Source organism: Equus przewalskii, chromosome 13 (genome assembly GCF_037783145.1).
Source record: "Equus przewalskii isolate Varuska chromosome 13, EquPr2, whole genome shotgun sequence".
NCBI lineage: Eukaryota > Metazoa > Chordata > Mammalia > Perissodactyla > Equidae > Equus > Equus przewalskii.
In genome coordinates this window covers 8,261,393-8,283,212 of record NC_091843.1, presented here as the reverse complement: position 1 = coordinate 8,283,212, position 21,820 = coordinate 8,261,393, and the positions used below count along the sequence as shown (strand labels likewise).

The 21,820-nt window shown below is 54.9% G+C and overlaps 1 protein-coding gene across 2 annotated transcripts in view; it reads right to left on the bottom strand.

Moving 5' to 3' along the window:
- The window catches only part of STK10 (serine/threonine kinase 10), a 107,640-nt gene that overhangs the window by 38,470 nt on the left and 47,350 nt on the right, over positions 1–21,820 (bottom strand). For both annotated transcript variants that reach the window (XM_070570325.1, XM_070570326.1), the window contains exons 3-7: positions 21,603–21,651; positions 16,909–17,058; positions 5,137–5,209; positions 3,944–4,138; positions 3,291–3,372 (exon numbers count right to left, since the gene is read on the bottom strand). In XM_070570325.1, the coding sequence (XP_070426426.1) occupies positions 3,291–3,372; positions 3,944–4,138; positions 5,137–5,209; positions 16,909–17,058; positions 21,603–21,651 (549 nt within the window). The remainder of the gene's footprint in view (positions 1–3,290; positions 3,373–3,943; positions 4,139–5,136; positions 5,210–16,908; positions 17,059–21,602; positions 21,652–21,820) is intronic.

Here is a 21,820-nt window from a genome sequence, read left to right as displayed (position 1 = left end):
AGAATGGATATTGAGCATGCCAGGGACAGAGGGATCAGGATGCTTGCACAGTACAGGCCTGACCCCTGGAAGGGTGGGGTTGCATGGACCAAGACTGGAAAGCCATCGGCGGAGCGAATCTGGGGGAAGCTGAGGGCGCTCCGTTGCGGATATGTTAGGTCTGAGATGCTCATGGACATCCAAGGCGGGAGGGGAGTACACAGCTGGATGTGAGCATCTGGGGCGAGGAGGGCACAAACGTGGGAGCTGGTACAAACCGGATGAGGTCATCATGGTGAGGGGACACAGCGAAGGCCCTGGCGCACCCCCACGCTAATCAGATGGAGCAAAGAGGAGCAGGCGAAGGGGACGGAGAGGGCGTGACTAGGCGTGGAGACCTGGAGGTCAAGGGCTGCCAGTGAGAAGGACGAGGGTCGGCTGTGGCTGCTGCCCTGGGTCCAGCAAGACAAGCACTGAGGCCTGAGCTGACCACGATGTCCAACTTGTGGAAGGTGCCGACGATCTCGGTAAGAAGGCTGTGACTGTGCGGGGCGGGGGGGCGGGGGGCGGGTTCAAAACAAATTCAACAAGTGTGCACTGAGCACCTGATGCGTGACAGCTGTCATGCCAAACACTGCACAGAGCATCTCATTCACTCTCACAATTCTGTGAAGTGAGCACCATCCACGTCTTACAGATGAGGAAACTGAGGCACAGAGTGAGGACGGCTCAGATTCCAGGTGGGCAAGCCTGATTTCAGAGCCTGGGTTGCTAATCACGACGTGACACGGTCCCGAACAAGAAGATCTGCACAAGTAAATGAATGAACCATAGACCCAGGGCGTGTGTCAGTCAGTTCGAGGCAAAATGTGCGGAAAGACGAGGGGCCAGGAGGAACCTGCCAGAAGCAGGCAGACCTGAGGGCCGAGGAGGGAGCATGGCAGGGGGTGCTGGGAAGTCAAGATCTGGGCCTCTTTGTCACTCAAAGCCAGGTGACCCGGGGCAAGCCACTTCCCGGCTCGAGGCCTCGGTCCCCAACCTAAGGGGGCCTAACTCTCCAGCCCCCCTAACTGAGAGATAAGAGGGCACCTGGAAAAAGCCGACAGCAGCCTAAGCTCTGACAGGGCCTTCCTGCCTCTCGAGAGAGCTCCCCTTTCTTCTCCCACCCTTTCTGTCTTATGCCAAGAAGCCTCCGGCAGGACATGTTTCCCAACTACAGAACGGAAATTCCTGGCTCAGGCTGGGGCTCTGGGGTGCCGTGTGGGGATGAAGGGCAGCTGGTCTCTTCCCGGCGGCGGAATGTCCTGGAGGCCGGATGTATCAGGCCAGGAGGTGCTGCCACAGGAAACAATCGGCCCCAAGCAGCTCAGAGCTTCTGCTTCTGACGGGCCCCCCCCACCCCGCCTCCCCAGGCTGCCCCTCCAAACCACGGCACCCAGAAAACGAGGGCTGTGATACTCCAGACACCCGCTTTCAAACACATCACAGAAATCCACAAGGAACAACCGTGACTGCCGAGTAGTCAAACGTTCATTGAGCACAGTGCTTAACAGTTAAACTACGTGCTTTACAGTACTTTCTCACTCAACCCTCACAACCCTGGAAGCGGGGCATGGCTATTGTCCCCATTTTAGAGCAAGAATCAAGTCTCAGAGAGGTTAAGTCACTCGCCCAGGGTTGCACAGCCAGTAAGGGGTGCAGCTGGGATTTGAACTCAGGACTTTCCAACCACTGTGTTGTCGTTGCAGAGGGGCGCACTTGTAGCCCAGAATGTCGACCACAGGCCCAGCACCTGGCACACAGTAGGTACTTGGGAAAAGCGTAAAGAAACAAAGAAAGACTGGAGCGCTTGGTGTGGCCTCTTCCTCCTCTCCTCCTACTGCACGTCAGAGGCTGCCGCACAGGTGGAAAGACCAGCATGGACAGGTGGTGAAGGGGCAGCCCCTCCCACCACCCAGGCCTGCTCCCTCCTCCTTTCCCATCGGCAGTGGGGGCACGGGCACGTGGGGACAGCTGGGCAGGCGGTGCGTGCAGCTTTCAGAACACGAGGCTCAGCTCAGCAAAGGGTGCCCACAGCGACCTCCAGTGTTTCAAGAAGCTTCAGGCAGACCATCTTCCGCTCTCCCACCCCTGGGCAACAGAGCCAGCTAAGGAGACGCTCAGAGTCGGCCGTCGGCCATCAGCCGGCTGGGCTCCCCGATTCCGCGCACGGCAGCCAGAGGGACCCTTGGAAGCGGACGTCAGAGGCGGTCTCCCTACTCCCAACCCTCAGGGAGCCCTGCGCATCCAGGGCGAAGCCCCAGTCCCGGCCTGGGCCCACGAGGCCCTGGCTCTCCTCCGCAGGCCTGCCTCCACGCTGGCTCCCGGCTGGCCTGTGGAAGCCCGGGGCACCGGAGGGTCCACCGGGGAACCGGCACGAGGGCCGCATCTGCCTGACCTGTGGGCGCAGACAACGCAGTTCGGGCTGAACACCTGCCTGCCTTCTGCGCCTGCAACGTCAGCGCGCGCGATGCAGAGGCTGCCTGGGGACAAGCCCCGGGACACTAATGGGCTGCCCTGGGAGACTTCACACGGGCCGTCCCAACCCGTCGTGGGGGGAACTAAGTGCATCCCATGTCACTCCACGGGGAGAGGACCCCGGAGGCCCGCGCTTGCTCCCCCCACAGGCCACCGTCTCTGTATCCTTCCGATGGAGTGAGTGTTAGCGGCGCGATTTACGCGGAGTCCTGCGCGTCCTCCTAGCGCATCCGCACCCCTGGGGGTGGACACACCCACGCCTCTCTATCCCCCCTCCCTCACCCCTGCTCCCCCACCTGGCCGCGTGCCCCTGCTTGCCCCAATCATGCTCCTGTCCAGGCCTTTGGCTCCACCCTCGGGTACCACTGGGCTCGCTCCCGCGCCTCCCTTGGGTGTCTGTTCAGAGAGAGCCTTCCGGACCCTCCCTTTATAGAACAGCAGCCCCTCCCAAGCCGGTCCCCTGCGCTTTTATTTTTCTCCATCGCCCCCTATCGCCACCTCTAACGTGCGCATATCTGCTCGTCTGCCACCTGTCCCCCTACTAGAACATAAGCCCCACGAGGACAGGGCTCAGCGGGGCTTCCCTCACCACACCCCGCCCAGCACAAGAGCTGGTATTCAAGAGGCGCCCAGGGAATGTCGGTGGATGAGTAAATGGTGGTGCACACCGTCCCCCGGGCTGCGGGAGGAACGGCTCCAGCTTCCAGTACTGGGTGATCTCAGCCATCTTCGGCCTCCAGAGGCAGGGCAGGGCCGGGGGGCGCGCAGCCACCCCGCGGCCGGGAACCACTCACCTCCAGGAGCTGCGCAGCGCTGGGCCGGGTCTCTGGGTTCTTGTCCAGGGCTGTCTTCAGGAAGTCTCGGAACTCTAAAGACCTGGGGGGGGGGGGGGGGGGCAGGTGGCAGTGAGCTCTGAGCCCGGCAAGAGCCAAGGCAACTCCCCGTGTCACAGACTCCGCTCCCGGGAGTCGTGTGCTTCCCGGACCCGCCCCTCAAAGGACAAAGGGTTCCTTCAGAGCCCAACAGCGGAGGCGATGGGGCTTCACGATGACATTCTCGCCTCGGACATGACTGTACAGCCGGGCGCGTGGAAATCCGAGGGGCAGTGAAGCGGGCAGGGCTGGGGCTTCAGTGCGAGCCCACTGCCAGCCCGGGGCTGTGCCGCACGGCCGCTGGGGCTCACTCGGGTTCTCCTTCCCACAGCGCGGATCTGGCTGATTCAGACTGACGGACAGCCCGCGCGGAGAGCAGACAGAAGGAGGAGGCGTGGAGGGCCCTGGGAGCTCAGAAAGGCCTGCAGACCCCAGGCCCTGACTGTACCCCCACTTTGGAGGCTGGCAGTGACAGGACAGCCCTGGCACTCCACATCCCCAGTCCCACCTGCCCTGCGTCCTGGGTCCGCTGGCCGTCCAGCAAACACCCTCAGGGAGGCCTCCTTGCTCCTTACCACTTGGAAGGGGTGAGCAGCGTGGGAGGGTCCGACTTGGCAATCTTGAGCAGGACCCTCATGGGGTTGAGCTCGTGGTGCGGGGGCTCGATCTGGGCCATCTCAATCAGAGTGATGCCCAGGGACCAGATGTCAGCCTTGTAGTCATACGGGGTGTCCTTCATGGTCTCACACATCACCACCTCGGGGGCCATCCTGAACCAACCAAGGGACAACAGAGGGCTAAGAACATGGCCTGCACAGGCGCTTCTCAGAGACTCAGGCTCAAGGACCAGCACACGTCCGGGTCGGGGGTTGGCAGCACTCCCCAATCAGGATTTGCACTACTTTCCATCCCACTGTCTTCCTGACGACGGTCTTCACACAGATGCCTTCCTAGCAGCTCCACCGCCACGTCCCGCTGCAGTCCCGACGCCTACCACAAGAGGGCAGCCACAATCCAGAACAGAGTCCTGGGGGGCGGGTGGGGCCGAGGGGAAGGTGCCCAGAAGGAAACGGGGGCGGGAGGGGTGGAGAGAAGACAACAGCGCAAAGAAGGGATGGGGGGGAAAGGGGAAAGGGGAAAGGGGAATAAAAGGGCAGAGAGAGAGAGACAGAGAGAGAGAGGGTGAGTAATAAGCAAGCAAGGGCCTAACTCTAAGGGGAAGTCACACACCGGAAAACAGAAAGGAGTCAGGTGGGAAGCTGAGGGAGCGAGCTTGTCTTTAAAAAAGCCATAGTTTTAGAAAAGAAGGAAACATGATGGACTGGAGAAGTCCAGGGAGACTTGCCACGAAGGGAGGAAGTGAACTGGTACTGTTCGTCTTCACAGCCCCATCCCCATGCTGGGCATTCAACCCGTATTTGTGGAATTAATCAAGAACTGGACCATTTTTTAGGGGCTCCAGTTGAGTTGTTATTAATGGAGCATTTTCTCTGTGCATCAGGCCATTTAATCCCCCACAATAACCCAGTAAGTAGGTGCTGTATCATCTCCCTGATTTTACAGATGAGGAAACTGAGGCACTAGGAGGCTAGGCAACTTGATGAAGGTCACAGGACTAGTAAGCGGTGGAGACGGGGCTCAGACCCAGCAGGCTGCCCTGAGCCCTGGCCTTCTGTGCTCTCCCTCTGTCCCAGCCAGAGGTCACCTTGGGGAGTCTGAGGTTTGACACGCAGTCCACCATTCCATGTGCAGAAGCCGCACGACTCACCAGTAAGGCGTTCCGATGAAGGAATCTCGCTTCTGCAGAGTCTTCAGATTCTTGGCAGATACACCAAAGTCAGCTGCAAGACAGAATCTCAGATAGGGTATTCAATGGACATTCCTCCACCCACAGCCTCGGGGACGAGCCCGTGATGTGGACTCAGAGACATGTGTTCCAAGTCAACCAACAGATGCCATTTTCTATCTGGCAAATGAGCGATCATTACAAGACAGCTACTGCTGTAAGAGCGCCTCGAGACGCTCCTGCTTGCTAACCAGAGTCTACGCCGAAGAGCCTTTTAGGAAAGCAGTTTGGCAATAAATCACAAAAACCTTTAAAATACCCATATTCTTCAGATCCAGTAATTCCAAATCTAGGAATCTACCCTAATGAAATCATCTTAAATATTTTAAAAATTAGGCCTAAGGATGTTCATCAAAGTGCCACTGTACTAGTGACAAATTAAAAACAACCAGAATCGCTTAGCTCTCCGGGAGCGATCGTCATCAGCAACAATCGCACCTCGGATGAGCCTGGGCGGCTAGGACACGGCCCCTGCGCAAAACTGAGGCAGTGCCTTTAAAGCTTCTTATAGACCATAGATAACATGTCCTGTCTTTTCCAAAAAGGATTTAAGATTGTGTATCAAATGTGCACACACAGAGTAAGAGAAACTAAGAAATGAGGAGAGGAAAGAAAGATAAGGTAAACGGTAAACGACTAAACAGATTAAGAAAAGTGTGAAACACCCCACACGGTGCAGTATTTTATACTCATTACAACTGGATCTGAAGTATTTTTATTCAATATTTCAATGCTGAATTATACATATTAATACATATCAATATGGAACATTAAATATGTATTTAATATTTAATGCAATATTAAAATATTTTATTTATATATTTACATCATAAGGTTAAGTGGGAAAAGGGGGAGATGCACAGTTGAAGATATTGTATGGTCAGAATTATACCCCTCTCCCCAAAAAGGGCAAAAATATACACTGAACTGACTTGGAAGGGATACCCCAGCTTGCGTAAACGGCTGTCTGCGGATGGTGAGACGAGGTGAGCGCCTTGTACTTTTCTCAATTTGTAAGTTTGCTACGATGAACATGTATGACTTTCAGGACTGACAGAAAATATATAAGGAAGGTGCATCTTGAAACACACGCCAGGCTTCACACACCCACTGCTGAGAGAAGAATCCAGCAAAAGAGACAAAGACAGGTTCTCCCCAGTCTTCAGGGGCAGTCATCTGATTAAAAACTAAACTCAGGAGGAAGAAACAGCTCGGGAGAAGCGGGGAGGTGAGGCGTAACTGGAAGCCTCTGGCGGAACGGCAGAGCTGTCCTGACTGCCGGAGCCGGGTCTTGAAGCGAGCGGGCGGGCGGGCCCAGACCCCGTCAGGTGACAGCTGCTGTATTCAGGAGCTTCAGTCTGACTCACAATTCACAGCAGGAGGGAGCATAACGCTCTCAGAGCTGGGCCCCAGGCTTCTGTTTCCTGGGTTCGTGCGTCTATGTATTCACAGGCCATCAGGAGCCAGCCAGGGGCGGAGGCTGCAATGAGGACCAAGAGCCAACTCCATCTGCCCTCGGGCAGCTCCCAGTTGAGAGGTGGACCAAGAAAGCAATCAGATAAACGCCAACAAGGATCCCTTCATAACTGCGTAGAATGCTGGAAAGGTGGGAGTGCAGTGTGGGGGAGAGTCTGCGGGGGGCTGAGCACAGAGAGCCGGGGAGCGGGAGGGAGGCCTGGAAGAAGTCAGGCTGAGTCGCTCGAGCCATTCACTGGTCCAGCAAACACTAACTGGACGTCTGCTCTGGGCCAGGCACTGTTCTGGGCATCTTCTCCCCTGTGCAGCCTGTTATTCCCGTGGTGGAAACAGGCCCTCAGCACACCCCACGTGATTCTTGGGGACTCTGGGGCGTGAGAAGGGCCCACAGGGAGAAGGCAGGGCAGAGGGGTGTGGAGTGCTGGGTGGTGGCCCCCAGAAACAGCCGGGAGGTCCAGATCTGGGGGAAGGGTTTCCCAGCAGAGGAAACAATGGGCTGGAGGGCCCCGGGAGCGGCAGGGCGGCACAGCCAGAGGCGGGTGGAAGCAAGTAAGCGGGGAGACAGGCCGGGCCAGGACAGTCCCAAACCTCTGACCCTCGGTTTCCCGTCTGTGACACTGGGGTGGTGACAATGCAGAGCTACTTTGCAGGGTTACTGTGAGGTCTCTGAGCCCAGCCAATGCTGATTGCACAAGTTGCTCCATCAGCTGATGGCAGCCCTCAGAGGGACAGTCCAGCCACTGCAAGGAGGGGGCAGCTATCACCTCCCAGGGTGAGACCAGCAGCCGCTGCAGGGGGAGCTGCAGACCCAGAAACAGAGGTGAAGCCCTGGTTCTGCTGCTGACTGCCCAGGTGGCCTGGGCAAGTCACTGCCCCCTGGGGCTCCTGGGTAAGAATGGGGGGCCGGGCTGCCTCCTTCCTGCTGGGTCAGCCTGGGCCCCACCTCCCCTGCCAACACCAACAATGGCTGACACGTCACCCCAGGAAATCTTCTGAACACAGTGACTGCCTCTCAGACTCAGTGAAGCCCCCAGGAGGGTGACTGGAACTGCCAGCCCCACCCTGGCCCGCTGGTCCCTCTCTGAGGAGGAAGAGGAAAAGCAGAAACCACCGACTTTCACAATGACACACAGTTGGTCCCCAGGGCCCTCCCTGAGCACCAGCCAGTTTTTTGGGTAGCTGCTACTTCCCCTTCTGCTCCACAAGAAGGGGCCCGGCCCCTCCCTGCAGCCCTGGGACCTCGGGCTTCCCCTGGCACAGGGAAGGGGTGGCCCCGACCGTCTGCTCCCTAAGTGGAGTTTATGAGGGGCGGCCCCGACGGGCGGACGGCTGCCCTTGGACAATTCAACGGGGGTTTTCACAAGGCAATCTCATCTGATGGAAAGACGTCCCCCAACCCCCTGCCACCTTCTCCCACTTTAAACAAGAACCAGAGACAAGGGCAGCAGGCAGGGAGGGCCCCTCCCTTCACGAACGATCATTTCCACAAGGAAAGAGACCACCTCTGCTTTGTCCATAGCTGTACCCCTGGCACCACATCTGGCACATGAAGCACTCAACAAACGGGGTCACTGAATGGACAACTGAATAAATGAACACAGATTTGCTAGAATGCCTTGAACTGACATATATTTAGGAAAAAATGACAACACTAGGTTTGTTTGACAATAAATAAATATGTTTGACAGCGATTCTGTTTCTAGAAATAGATCCTCAAAACCAGATTTATAAGATGTATGGGAGCTCACAAAAGCATTATTTGAAAGGGTGAAAAATTGGAGACAACCTAAGTTGTTGCTAGAGCTTGGTTGGTGGCCGGTTGGCTAAGTTAGGGTTCACCCGCCCTGAAATACTATGATGCCCTTAGCGACATTTGTATGAACCAGCTTGGAAGTTCGTCCATAACACGTTGCCCTGAACATGCTGCCGACTGACCGACGCACGTAACAGAACGTACAGCGTGATTCCAGTCGTATCTTAAGCGAATGACACATGCACACTGTGTGGGCACATACACCCACAACACAGAAAAGGGTCTGGAAAGTTGCACATCAAACTTAATGACCGCCTCCCTGGAAGTGGGATCTGGGTGGGGGCGGTGCACTGAGGGGGCCTTATATTTTTTACTTTATACACTTTTATTCTTCAAAATCTTTCTGATAAAGAATATGCATCGCCTTTTAAGAGTTTAAAAAGCTAAAATGTATACGGCAGTTCTGGGGTTTGTGGGTTTTTGTTTTTTCTTTTTCAAGTAAAACCCAGCGGGAGCCAGGATGTGGTGAAAGCGCTTCCCGTTCTGCTGGGGGAGGGGAGGGCGTGGAAACGCGTGCAACCAGCCTGAAGGGCACACGGGCGGCAGGTGTGAACCTGAACCGTGCACACACCCGATACTCTACTCTGAGAATTCCTCCTACAGGTATGATTACAGGAAGAGACTCAAAGATCCACCAACAGGCATGCTCTTCACTGCATTTGTTAAGAGAATAACAGGAGAAGAAACCCAAATTCCCAACTTTAGGGGTTTCATGGGCAAATTATGGTCTGTGCAGGTGATGGAATGCAGGAAAAATATAATCATGTTTCTGAGGAATATTTAAGGATATGGGGGAAATGGGCTGGTATTACTTAAAAAAAGCAGACTGATAAACTGTATACTATGGTCCCAACTTAAAAAAAAATAATGTTTCTCTAATAAAAACTAGTATTTACTGAGAACTTAGCAGGCGCAGAGCTCCGGGCAGAGACTCACGCGTGTCATCGTTCTGTGGATCATCGGCATACGTATTCCCAGGTGCAACCTTTGTATGCAGGACCCTTTGGGGCAGGGAAATGACTATGGCCATCGTACGCACGAGGAACCTGAAGTTTAGAGAGATTAAGGAACCTGTGGATGGCCTCCCAGCTCTAAGGATGGACGTGATGCTAAGTCTGTGCTCTTCACCACTGTGTAGTCCCCCCTTTCTGTGCACAGAAAAAAGCCTGCAAGGAAGCCGGCAGTGGGGCACCCTGGCAAGATTAGGGGGAACTTAATTTCCTTCTTTGTGGGTCTTATTCCAAACAGTCTGCAGGACTGTGCCTCTCGCTATACTCATTCATATATATACATTTTTCTCATTACCAAGGCAATGCTGCTTATCAAAAATTCATTTACAGATTAAAAAGTCTCCACAATCCTAGCAAACACAAGTTTGCTGCATATAGCTCCAGATGTATTTATTTATATAAATAAAAATTATATATGTAACTAAAAGTGGTAACTTTTATGAATTTGCTTTTAAAAAATGAAATCAGATTCAACATACTATTTTGCAACTTGTTTTCCCCCCTTCACAGCATGTATATACATCTTTTCAAGAGATTTCCCATTTTCTACAATGTAAAGATGATTCTACCATATGATGGTACCATAACTTATTTACCTAATCCTTTAGTGGAGCAAATTGGATCATTTCTGATTTCTCGCTGTTACAAATATTGCTAAAATGAATATCATTGTACATATCTTTCCATACATGTATAAATATCATATATTACTTTTATAACCAGAAAATTACATACATCGTGTAAAATGCATTACAGAGCATGCACATACACAAGCAGTGAACTGAGAGATGAGAATCTCTCATCTGTCCCCTTAACTCTAAGCCACCAAAAGAGCCCAAGATAAGAGGAGCCTTTTCCCAGACAGTCCAGGCCAATTAAAGGCAAAAGGGGTCGTTCTGACGCCCCCTCCTCCCCTGAGCCCTCCACCCCATGCTGGGCCAGCCCGTGGTCTGGCATGATCAGGGCTCACCCCTCAAATTCTAGGTCTGAGAACCCTCTGGGTGGTCCTCACCCAGGCTGGTGCCACCTGCCCCAGGAAGTGTTTGGAAACGAATGGGGGCTGCCAGTCGTCACAATGAACCAGAGTGCTCCTGCCACTTAGTGAGGGAGAGCCAGGGGCACGCACCTCCTACACAGCCAAGACTGTCCCGTCCAAAATGCCAGCTGGGGCCCTGTGGACAGACACGAGCCAGGGCCCTCAGGTACAGACAGGGAAGCGAAGCCTAGAGAGGGTTTGGGACCTGCTGAAATGGGGGTGGATCAGGAGAATCAAAGACCCCCACCCCCAGCCCTGGGACCCCAGGGGCCTCCTTCCTGTGATTACACAGCCAAGGGCACACCTGGGCTCATTAAGCAGGAGGCTGCCACCAGGGCACCCAAGGGACTTCTCTTAATTACTGGGTGATCTGTCTTCCCAGGAGCGTCATGGAAACAGTCCCAGGAAGGGAAACGAGAAGATTCTGCTGTGATCTGAGTCGGATCGCTTCATGTTTCTGAACCTCGCCTTCCTCATCCATTAAATGGGGATCATATTTTCTGGCCAAATGTGAGACTGGAAGTATTGCTCTATTTTTCTGTTTCTATGTTTCTTTTCTTTTGTTTTTGTGGCAACCAGACACACGTGACCACTAATGGGAAGCCTCTGTTTTCCCATTCATTCCCCTCCGTCTTCGGATAGACTCTCTTCTCCCCACATAACCCTGTATTTTCTGGTATTTTCTCCCTCAACCTCAATCACAAATTTAGTCCTTTGTTCTTGCTTCCCACCCCTCCACACTCCTCCTCTTGTGGGTTTATTCCAACAGGCTGTCTGTGGTGGATAACTGTTTTTCTGATCAGCCCAAATCCTCTCTCCTCCTGGGACACCACCTCGCCCGCCCCAACCCCGCTGCTCCCTGAGTGCAAGGGCAGCCTTCCCCATCACCCTGTGACCCCGCCCTCCTTCTCAGAGACTGGCCATAGGCGGGGCCTATCAGAGGAGCCCTCCTTACTGGGCCTCCTTGATTGGTCCAGGGATCTGCCCTGAGCCAAGCTGAGCCAATCAGAGTCCTTCACTGGGATTCTGACTCTGAGACCTGAAATGGGGAGGGTCAGTTCATCTTGCAGGTGATGCTGAGAAAAGAAAGTAAAGTTAGACCTTGCCAGAAGCTTTGGGGGCAGAAGGGGTCCCAGAGCCTAACCAATATGCAGAGAAAGGCGGAGGCCAGAAACACGCTCGGCAGCATTTGGGTTCCAGGGTCCAACTCACTTCACTGCCCAGCTGTGTCTCCTGCCCAGCATGATTCCACATACCACATACACACATTCTCCTGTCTGCCTTCAATCAGGGGAGACGGGTTTTTATAATTTGCCATCAAGAGTCTAAAAGAGGGTAGTGGTTAAGCACACGGACTCTGGGGCCAGATGCGTCGGTCTGAACCCCAGCTGTTCCTCTTAGTAGCTGTGTGACTTTGGGTACATTAATTAACCTCCCTAGGTGCCAGATCCCTCCACTGTAAAATGTTCTCAGTGGTCTCTGAGGATTAAATGAATTACTTCATATCATCCCACTCAGTACCTGGGAGCCACAGGGAAAGGACCAGGGCCCCAGCCTGCTGGCCACAGCAAACAGAAGTGAGGGCTTGGCATCTAGATGGGGGTGAGAGGAGGCCCACCTGCCAGGCCTCCGTACACTGGGGGCTTTCGGGAATTCAGGGTCCTGCAGTAATCACAAACTGACAGAGTGATGGCAATGCTGGAAGCTGCTGTTTAGGGAGCACCCACTATATGCCAGGCTCTCTGCTTGCACTTGGACTTTTAGGCCAGTTCAGACCTCTGCTTGGAACCTGAAAGACCCCGAAAGTTGTGAAATTCACCTCCCATCCTCAGACAAGCACCGCTGGGGAGAGGAACACAGGCTTTTTAGAGAATGGGGAACATTCCTTCTTACAGCCGCTGCTCTGAGACCCTCCCCGGCCCGGGAAAGAAACCTAACACCCTCTAGTCCCCTGTGATGCGCTGGCTGCCAGCAGATCTTTACATACACAGTCGCATCAAATCGTCACACCAACTCCATGAGGCAGGAACTGTCAGCCTATGCTCAGTTTGAGGAAACTCAGGCTCCAAAGGATTACGTGACTTGCCCAGGGTCACCCAGTGCCAAGTGGCAGATCCAGGACAAGAACAAAGATCTTTGGACTTCAAAGTCCACCCTCCATCGAACATCCTAGCCGTCTCGGGTGGCAGGGCCCCTTCCTTTCTCTCTGCACAGATGGCTCCCCAGTGGCCATCGAGAACTGCCTCACACCCACCCGAGCTGGAACTTGTGTTGACTCGGCAACTATTGAATGAATCTCAGAGGAAGTTTGAAATCCTAGACAGAAGTGAATATCTGACACAAGGAAGAAGCAAAATGCCTAGTAACAGAGGGGAACATACCCCTGAGCCTCTGTCAGTCCTCTGCGCACTTCACCCCACTAGCCACAATGAGCCCGTGCAGAGGTTCTGTCGTTATACCCACTGTACAGATGAAAGGACTAAGGTTTGAACAGTTAGACATGTTTCTCCAGCTCGGAAGGGGCAGAGCCAGGATTCGGACCTGGCTTGTCTGTGTCTTGACCCCGTGCTTTGCTCAGCTCAGCCCGCTGCTCCTCATTTATTCCCACCCTGTTGAACCGTGTCTCCAACGAGGTGCTGCCCTTGCTCGGGAGAAAGATCTGCTAAGCAGCTCTCTCATGCGTCCCCGGAGTTCCATAAGGACATGGGGGGGGTGCCCCCAGGGGTCCAAGACAGTCCCAGGAAGCTAAGAAAGCAGACAGACGCCGCCCCGTCCCGGGGGCCTCCTCCACTGCTTCGCCAAGGCTGCAGATTCCAGGCCCCAGGGGGAAGAAGGATTTTCCAAAACAGAACATGAGGCCTCGGCAGGCGTCCACACTCCGGCTCCTGGGGCCCCAGGCAATTGTGTAAATACTTACACACTCGACTCCCTGAACTTTTCTTCCTCCTTAATTGGCTTTCTGGTTTTCTCAGCTGCATATGCCAAGTCATCTGGAAACGAGGGGCACCACCTGCTTCCACCCCATGCTCTGCTAGGCTGAGTGGGATTCTGGAGTCTGCTCAGCATGTCCGTGCCCACCAGATTCAGGGGGCGTGTCCGGGGAGACAGCATGGGAAACAAGAACCCCTGGGCACATCTCAGCTCCAGGCTCCTGGGGCCCTCCCTCCACCCCTGCCCCCACCCCTGGGCTTCCCTGTTCTGACTGGTGCCTTGGGCCAGTCCTGACCCAGGTTGTCTGTTCTGCCTCCTCCATTTGATAGGTTCTTGAAGGCTGAGCCGAAGGTCCCCTCGGATTCCCCAGAGCATATGAGACTCTCTTCTGCTCCCCAGATACGCCCTGACCGGGCCCCTCCCTCCGGGTCCCCCTCCCTCCACCCTTGCCTGAGCCAGTCCACGGGCAGCTGTGGAGTCAGGAAGAGCCGAGTCCCAACCCTGCTACTCTTCCTCCCTCGTGCTCTGATCGTGGGCATCTCATTTCACTGTGGGCCTCACTGTCCTCACCTGTGCCGGGTGGCGTCCCACCCCACACCCCCAGGTGGCCCCCGAGTGCTGATTAAATGAGATGCTGTCTAGAAGGTGCTTTGTCTGACACCTAGCGGTGCTTCATAAACCCAGCAGATGTGTGTTATTTTTATTCTCACCTCCCCCCCCCCCACCAAAATACCCCACTGTTTCTCACCTCCACGCCTCTGCCCCGCAAGGCTCCCTCTTCCTGGACAGCCCTGCCCAACCTGGGTTCCCCAGCAGACACCAACCCAGTCTCACAGCTCCGCTCGAACTATCCTCTCACACGAAGCCTCTTCTACACCCCAACCTGCAGGCCAGGCAAGATGGATGGATGCTCCCTGCACACTCCCTCCCCAGCCCCGATGCGCCCACACTCTCCACTGCCTGGGACTCTCCTCTCCTCCGTCCCCAGAGCCCAGCACAGGCCGGGGCTTGGCACAGAGGAGACACTTGATGCAACAACAGGAATCACAGCTCGCCCCCCTAGAGAGCTTCTTCTCTCTCTCTCTATATATATTTTCTTGTAACTGGCTTCACTCCCTCTGAGGGAGGTTTTATCATCACACCAGTTATACAGATGGGGAAATCAAAAGGCAGCAAGGTCAAGTGACGTACCCAAGGTCACGGAGCCAGAGGCAGGGTTGGGATTTGAACTCGGGTGCATGCTCTTAACCACTCCAGGTAAGAGAAGGAGTTAGAGGAGGAAAAGCTTCAGGGGATGTGGGCTGAACCCCAGGGTCACAGACGCTGCAAGCACCAGGGAGTCCGTGTGCTAAGAACCCAGTGTGACCCTGCTCATGTCCCATATGAGAAAGCCCTTCACCCTGCGGCCCCAGGGCAGAGAGACCCCACCCTCCAAACGACTGAGCACGTCTAACCAGCACCCGGGTAATGCTGACGCTGCCACCGCCTGCACTTTGGGGAGGGAGCGTCTCGAGCAGTGGCTCTCCCAGCGTGGCCCCCACACCAGTAGCTTCAGCTGGGAGCTAGCCAGAAATGCATGTTCTCAGGCCCACTGCAGACCTACTGAGTCAGAAACTCAGCTCTTGCCGAGTAACACGAGTGTGAGGAGCCCTCCTCAGGACGGAGAGGCACCAGATCTCAGAACCGACTGGTCTTGTAGCCATCGTGCGAGCCCCAGCCCTACCCTATCCCCTCAGTCAGCTCACGGCGCTCCTGGAGGCGAGTGCATGGGTATGGCAGCGGCCCTGAGGGTCAGCCCTGGCTCTGCCCTCGCCAGCTCTGTGACCTGCGGCAGGTCCTCACCCTCTCTGAGCTCCAGAGCCCTAAAGCAGGGATGTGGGAGCCGCCCTCCTGCTGCAGAGGAGGCCCTAGATTGCACTGTCCCACTTCCGTCCCAGCCCTCATGACTGCCTGCAGTTCTCGATGACAGGGCTCAACGGTCAGGCAGTTTCTCGTGGACACAATTAAAGTGGTCCTTACAGAGATGAGGGTGACCACCGGGGAACTGCAAATAGTGACACGTCCATGTTGGAAGGACAGGGTGGGGGGTGGGGTGCAAATGAAGAGACCATTTAACTATCAGAGGAGGATGTCAACAGAAGAAGGAGTTGACCGCAGTCAAACGGATGAACAAGAGAGTACCATCTCTGAATCGTTCCTAACACGCTCTAAACCCTCTCTCCATCTGACATCCTTCTACTCACGGAGACGCACGCAGACGTATGTGGGCTGACAACCAGCGCCAGCATCTGTGTAATGAGCCCAGGGGCACTTTCTGGCTTTCCCCTTTAAACTTTCCTGTACCGGGTGAATTTTGTATAATTATCAAACAATAAAAATCATTACTTAAAAATAGCATTACAGGCATATTATTTAGCAAGGCAGGAGTAAATATGAGAAGAGTTCAAAGCAATTGTCTCTGGGAGTGGATGAAGAAAGGAGGGGTGGGAGCAAAGGACACATGGACGTGTCATTTGGTTAAAAGGACTTATTAAAAATACAAAGAAATTCCGACACACACTACAACATGGATGAACCTGGAGAACGTTTGTCTAAGTGAATAAGCTGGTCACAAAGGGACGACTACTATAGGATTTCACTCATGTGAGGTCCCTAGAAGAGTCAACCACACAGAGACACTAAGGAGAACGGCGGTGGCCAGGGGCTGGGGGAGGGGAACGGGGATTGTGTTCAATGAGTTCAGAGTTCAGTCTGGGAGGTGAAAGGTTTCTGGAGACCGATGGTGGCGATGGCTGCACAACAATGTGAATGCACTTACTGTCACTGAACTGTCCCCTTAAAAATGGCTAAGATGGTAAATTTTATGTTGTCTGTATTTTACCACAATTTAAAAAAAAACAACAGAGAGAGGAGAAAAGGTTTCAATATCCATGCCTGGTGTACCGTTTCCCATTAGGATGGAAACGGACCAGGGTGGTCCCTCCAGCGTCACTCTCCCTCAGTTTTTCTCACTTGGAAGGTAGAGCAACGGGTCCAAGCTGTGCCTCCCACCGTGCTCTGCTGGCGTCAGGGCGGGAAGGCTCTCCATGGCGAGGGCTGTCCTGTGTGCCGTGGGACACTAAGCATCCCCAGCCTCCACGAGCCGGACGCCAGGGTCTCCTCCCAACCCAAGATGCAACAACCAAAGACGTCTCCTGACACTGCCAGACGTCCCTGGGGGACAAAATCGCCCTTGGTGGAGAACCGAGGGGTTAGACCAAGCCGCCAGGAACTGTGCGTGGCTGTGACCCAGGGCCGGCGGCGAGGATGTCAACATCCTGGGTGGCTGTGGGAGTGAGGAGCCCACACTCGCCCCCGGTGCCCTCAGAAGCCAGGCCGACACCCCCAGACCAGGTTGGGCGCCCGCCTCACCCACAGCCGCGCCTTACCCAGCCGGATGTCCCCCTCGAGTGTCATCAGCACGTTGCCGGCTTTCAGGTCCCGGTGGATGATCCTCTTGCCGTGCAGGAAGTTGAGGGCTTCCAGCATCTGGCGACACACGACCTGAATCTGGGGCTCAGTGAGGCCTCTGTCCAGCTCTGGGAACAGAGAGGAGAATGGTCGTCAGGTCAGCAAGCGATCGCTGCAGGCAATGGAGCGTCAGGCCCACCCCAGGTACAGAAATACAACAGCCACCAACCTCCTGGAGCACTCACAGTGCTCCAGGTTCACGTCTGAGCACTCACATTACCTAGTTCATCCTCTACGGCACAGGCACAATTATCACCCCATTTTACAGATGAGGAAACCAAGGCTCAGAGAGCTCAAGTCACTTGCTCAAGGTCACACAGGTAGAAGTCAAAGATCTGAGGTTCAGACCAGCCAGTCTGGCTCAGAGCTCAGACTCAGGGTTGGTCAACACAACCCTTCTGAGAGGCAGAGACTGTGCTGGGAGCAGGCACTGAGTGATGCTCCATGTCAGGCTCCACGCGTGGTGCAGGGACACAGAGAGGGACGAGGAAACAGTGAGAAATGCTCGGAAGAGAGTGGGATGCGGGCGCGTGGGAGGGCAGGACGGGCAGCAACCCCTCCTCCTGGGAACTGGGGGGCTCCCCAGAGGAAGGGCATTCGAGCCGTGTCTTGAATGTGTCTGAGAGGACAAAAGGGGGACCGGGGCATTCCAGGTAACAGAACCAGCAGAAGCGAAAACCTGGAGGCTGACACGAGCTGGTGTCACAGAATGTCAACTGGTGCCAGAACGTGGAAGGTGAGGGGTGGTGGAGGGCTGTCACCAAGAGCCTCTTGCATGCTCATCGGGGACACGTACACATGCTCCGTACAACCCGGAGTCCACTGAGAGATGCCAGAGCCCTACTCTGAGCAAGTGAGGACCGCGAAGAAGGGTATTCCACGCAGGGGGAACAGCATGTGTGAAGGACCCCTGCCGGCTGAAGGGGAAAGTGGAGTCAAGGTCAGGGTCAGCAAGCCCAACTCTGCGGCCTTTGCGGGCCATGCTACAGGCCGTGTTTTATCTGAACTAGAGCAGGCAGTCCAGGAGGGGCTCTAAGCGAGGCAGAGAGACCATCTGGTTTTTGCAATTAAAAAATTCCCTCTGGTGCACTGAATGAAGAGCTTGCAGGGGAGCAAGAGCGGGCAGGGAGCTCGGCCAGGGCCGTCACGGCAGTCCAGGAGGACCAGATGGTGGCCAGGGCGGAGAGAGGAAGGATTCCCGACTCGATGGGTCAGGGAGGCGGGAAGGACAGCATGAGGGACTGTGGGTGTGGCGGGAGGAAGGCCGAGAGAAGACCCACGATGATGTCCTGGGCTTGCTCCCCATGTGGCTGTCGGGATTGTTTATTCTTGGGGTACCTGAGCCCCTGTGGCGAGGTGAGGCCCCGCTGCCTGGCCTGCTGGGTCCTCAGACCGCAGGCTCCAAGGCTGGCCAGCCAGGGCCCTGCTCTGGGGCCACCCTCTGGCTAGTGCAGCCCTTGCCTGTGTCCCACTCTGCACCTGGCCAGGAACCCACCAGGCCAGGCCCCTCAGGCCTGGTGAAGACGAACACAACAGCCAGGGTGGAGGCGCCACTGCCCCGCCCCGGGAGGCCTGGGCCCAGAGCAGGGCTTCCGGACAGGCGTCCTCTCTCTGGGGTCCACAACTGCTCCCTGTCCCTGTGGCCTCATCCTTAACCTCCATGTCCCCCCTAGTTGGGGGCCAGGCCCAGAGCCTTCGGGGTCACACAGACGGAGCAGCAAGCTCAGCGCTGCCCCTCGCTAGCCGTGTCGTTTAAGTCGCTCCACCTCTCTGAGCCTTCGTTTCCTGGTCTGTAAGGTAGGATGATGCCAACCCACGTGGGCAGGGCTCTGGCAACATGGGTGTCAGCTCCTCAGCACGGAGGCCTGTCAATAAAGCTGACTATCGCTGTGTGGTCCTCAGATTATGCTGCAGGATCTGCAGCAATTTTTTTAAATGTCAGAAATGTGTGATGCTCGTGTCCGATGCACTTATATAAATGAAACAGGGATCAAAATGATGATGACAATGACAATCTCATCACCACTGCTTTTTGAGCCTTTACAGTGTGCCAGGCACGGGGCTAAGGACTTGGGTGCATTATTTCATTGGATTCTCACAATGCCCCAATGAGGTAAGCAGCATACCCTTTTAAGTCCAGTTTATTGTTATAATTTACATACAGTCAAATTCATGTTTTTTTAGGTGCACAGTTCTATGAATTTTGGCAAATGTATACAGTCACATCCCCACAATTTAGATACAGAATATTTCCACACTCCCCCAAATTCCCGTACCCCTTTGAAACCAACCTTCCAGCCCCATCTCCAGCCCCTAAGCAATCAATTTATGTCCTTACAGCTTTGTCTTTTTCTAGAATGTCACATAATTGGAATCATATAGTGTGATACATTTTAAGATTAATTTTTGATTACACAGCACCACTTGAATACTTTCTTCATATTAAAAACATTTGCAACACTGCAGATGCGTCTGAAGCCCCTTTGAAGCCACATCCCACTCGCCCTCACCAGCTCCTCTGCAGGAGACAAAACGTTTACCAGCTGGCAAGGCCAGGCCAACCGGATCGGCAGGACCTGGGTGTCAACAAACTAGAACGGCCACACAGAGCCGTGCGCGTGCACATTGTCCCCACCCCACACAGGGGCCGGCCCCACGGCTACCAAGAGAGGAACTTTGAACAGACCCCCGCCCACTCCTCCTCTGCACAACTCTGCAGGGCGATCGGGAGACGACCATGGGCAGAGCCCCTCTAGGCGGGCAGGCGTCTGAGGGACAGTCAGCCCCTCGTCACAGAGCCACAACCAGGCCCTGGCTCTCATCCCAGCTTCTCTTCTCCCACCTTGATTTCTAGAACGTCGATGGCAATTTTCCTTTAACTGCTGCCACGAACAAGGAGAAAACCACCAGGAGCTGGAGCAGTCAGTTCCACCAGAACTGAGCCAGGGAGGCAGGCAGTGAGTCTGCCTGCGGACTGAGCGTAGCCTGGGGTCACACCCGGCTGTGAATGAGGTCAAGGATCTGGTATGCATAAAGGCCTCTTCCATCTCTGACATTCTCCCCCACGCCTTATTCAGCTAAGCCGCTGGCTGGCTCCCACTCTCCCCTTCTTTGTTAGTACCTGAGCATATGGCCACCCAGCTAGAAGACCACATTTCCCAGCCTCCCTTCCAGCCATGTGTTACTATGTTCTACCCCATGAGATGTAAATGGAGGTGTCTTGAGGGGCTTCTGTGATGTCTCCCTAAAAGAGTGACAGTGGAGTGTGTGTTTGCAGAGTTGTCCTTCCCTCCCTTCTTCTATCCCACTGTTTGGAATTCAGATGTGATGGCGGGAGCTCCCATAGCCATCTTGTCACCAAGAATAGAAGACCAGCATGAGAATGGGGCCAACGCAGAGGAAAGTGGGGCCAACAGTTAGAGAAGGAAGCCAAGTTCTTATGACAACTTTTAAAAAACTCCTAGATCAAGCTGTGCCTGAAACCAGACACTCTTGAAGTTTTCAGTTATTTGTACAAATAAATTTCCCCTCCCATATACCCCATCCTTTGTTTCCCCCAAACCAGTTTGAATAGTCTTTGACTCCTTATATCCTAGAGTCTCAACTCATACAAGACCACCAGTTTTATTTTGTTAGATTCCACCCAGAACAATGAAGACCTTCAAAGGCAGTCTCTGCTGAGAGACAGCACAGCCAAGGGCCACATCACAAGTGCCCGTCTCCTGTTCCCTCCTGTCATCACCCACCCGGGACTCTGGGAGTGGCACGAGCTCGGCAAGGAAGGCAGCATTTCTACAGCCCAGGACAGGAAAGGGCTGCCACAAACTGGAGACATTCCTGCGGCAGACTCGGGGGGACACCTTCTTCACAATAAGAAAGTGGCTGAAGAGCGCCACGTTATACTGAGGCTCTCCTCTCCTGAGCCACCCCAGAATCCTGAACAGGTCACTCCACCTTCTGGGGCCCGAGACCCTCGGCCTCTCCACCCACTGCCCAGCAGGCCAGCAGAGCAGCGACGATGCAGGGGTTGGAGGGCAGCCATCAGGAGCGGGGCCACCCGGACCTGGGTTCACATCTCTGCTCTGCTGTGTGACTCTGGGCCAGCTCCTTAACCTAAGCATCATCTGGTCAAGAAGAAAACAGAGGTAATCCCCCTTTCTGATTTTACACGTGAGGATAACATACATGCAGGCAGCGACCACAGACTCTGGCATGTACTGACTATCCATAAAGTAGAGGCGATTACTAACGTATTTTTTGTATTGCTCAAGCTTGCCTGGGACGTCAAGACGTGACAACATCCCCATGAAGCTCTTACAAAATGGGTGGGGATCCCCACTCTTCAAAGAACCGCCCGCAGGTGGCTCCCTTTCCCCGCAAGAGTGCTGTGGGGTCGGGCAGGGGACGCTTGAAGACACGTGGCTTTTGAATGGGACATGTTCGTCTTCCACTGAGTGTCCTGCGTTCTCTCCAAGAACCCAACCCTTGCTCCCGAAACGGGACAGAGCAGGGAGCTGCTCCACAGGCCACGTGAATTACGGGGTGGGGAGCGAAGGACGCCAGTCCTGGACAGGGCCGACGGGGCACACGCACGGGATCACGGAAGACTCACCCAGCATGATGGCGTCCACGGCTCCCCCAGGGCAGAACTCGATCATGATCTGCAGAGACACAAAGCAGAGGAACGGTGAGCTGGGGCACGCGGCCCACGTGGTGGGGAGAACCCCGGTTCCAGCCTTGAGCCAGGCAGGGCCGGCCGGCACCCGAGGCCCCAGTGCCCGTGCTCCCCAGCCTCTCCTCCTCCCACCCCAGGGCGTTCGGTCTGCACCA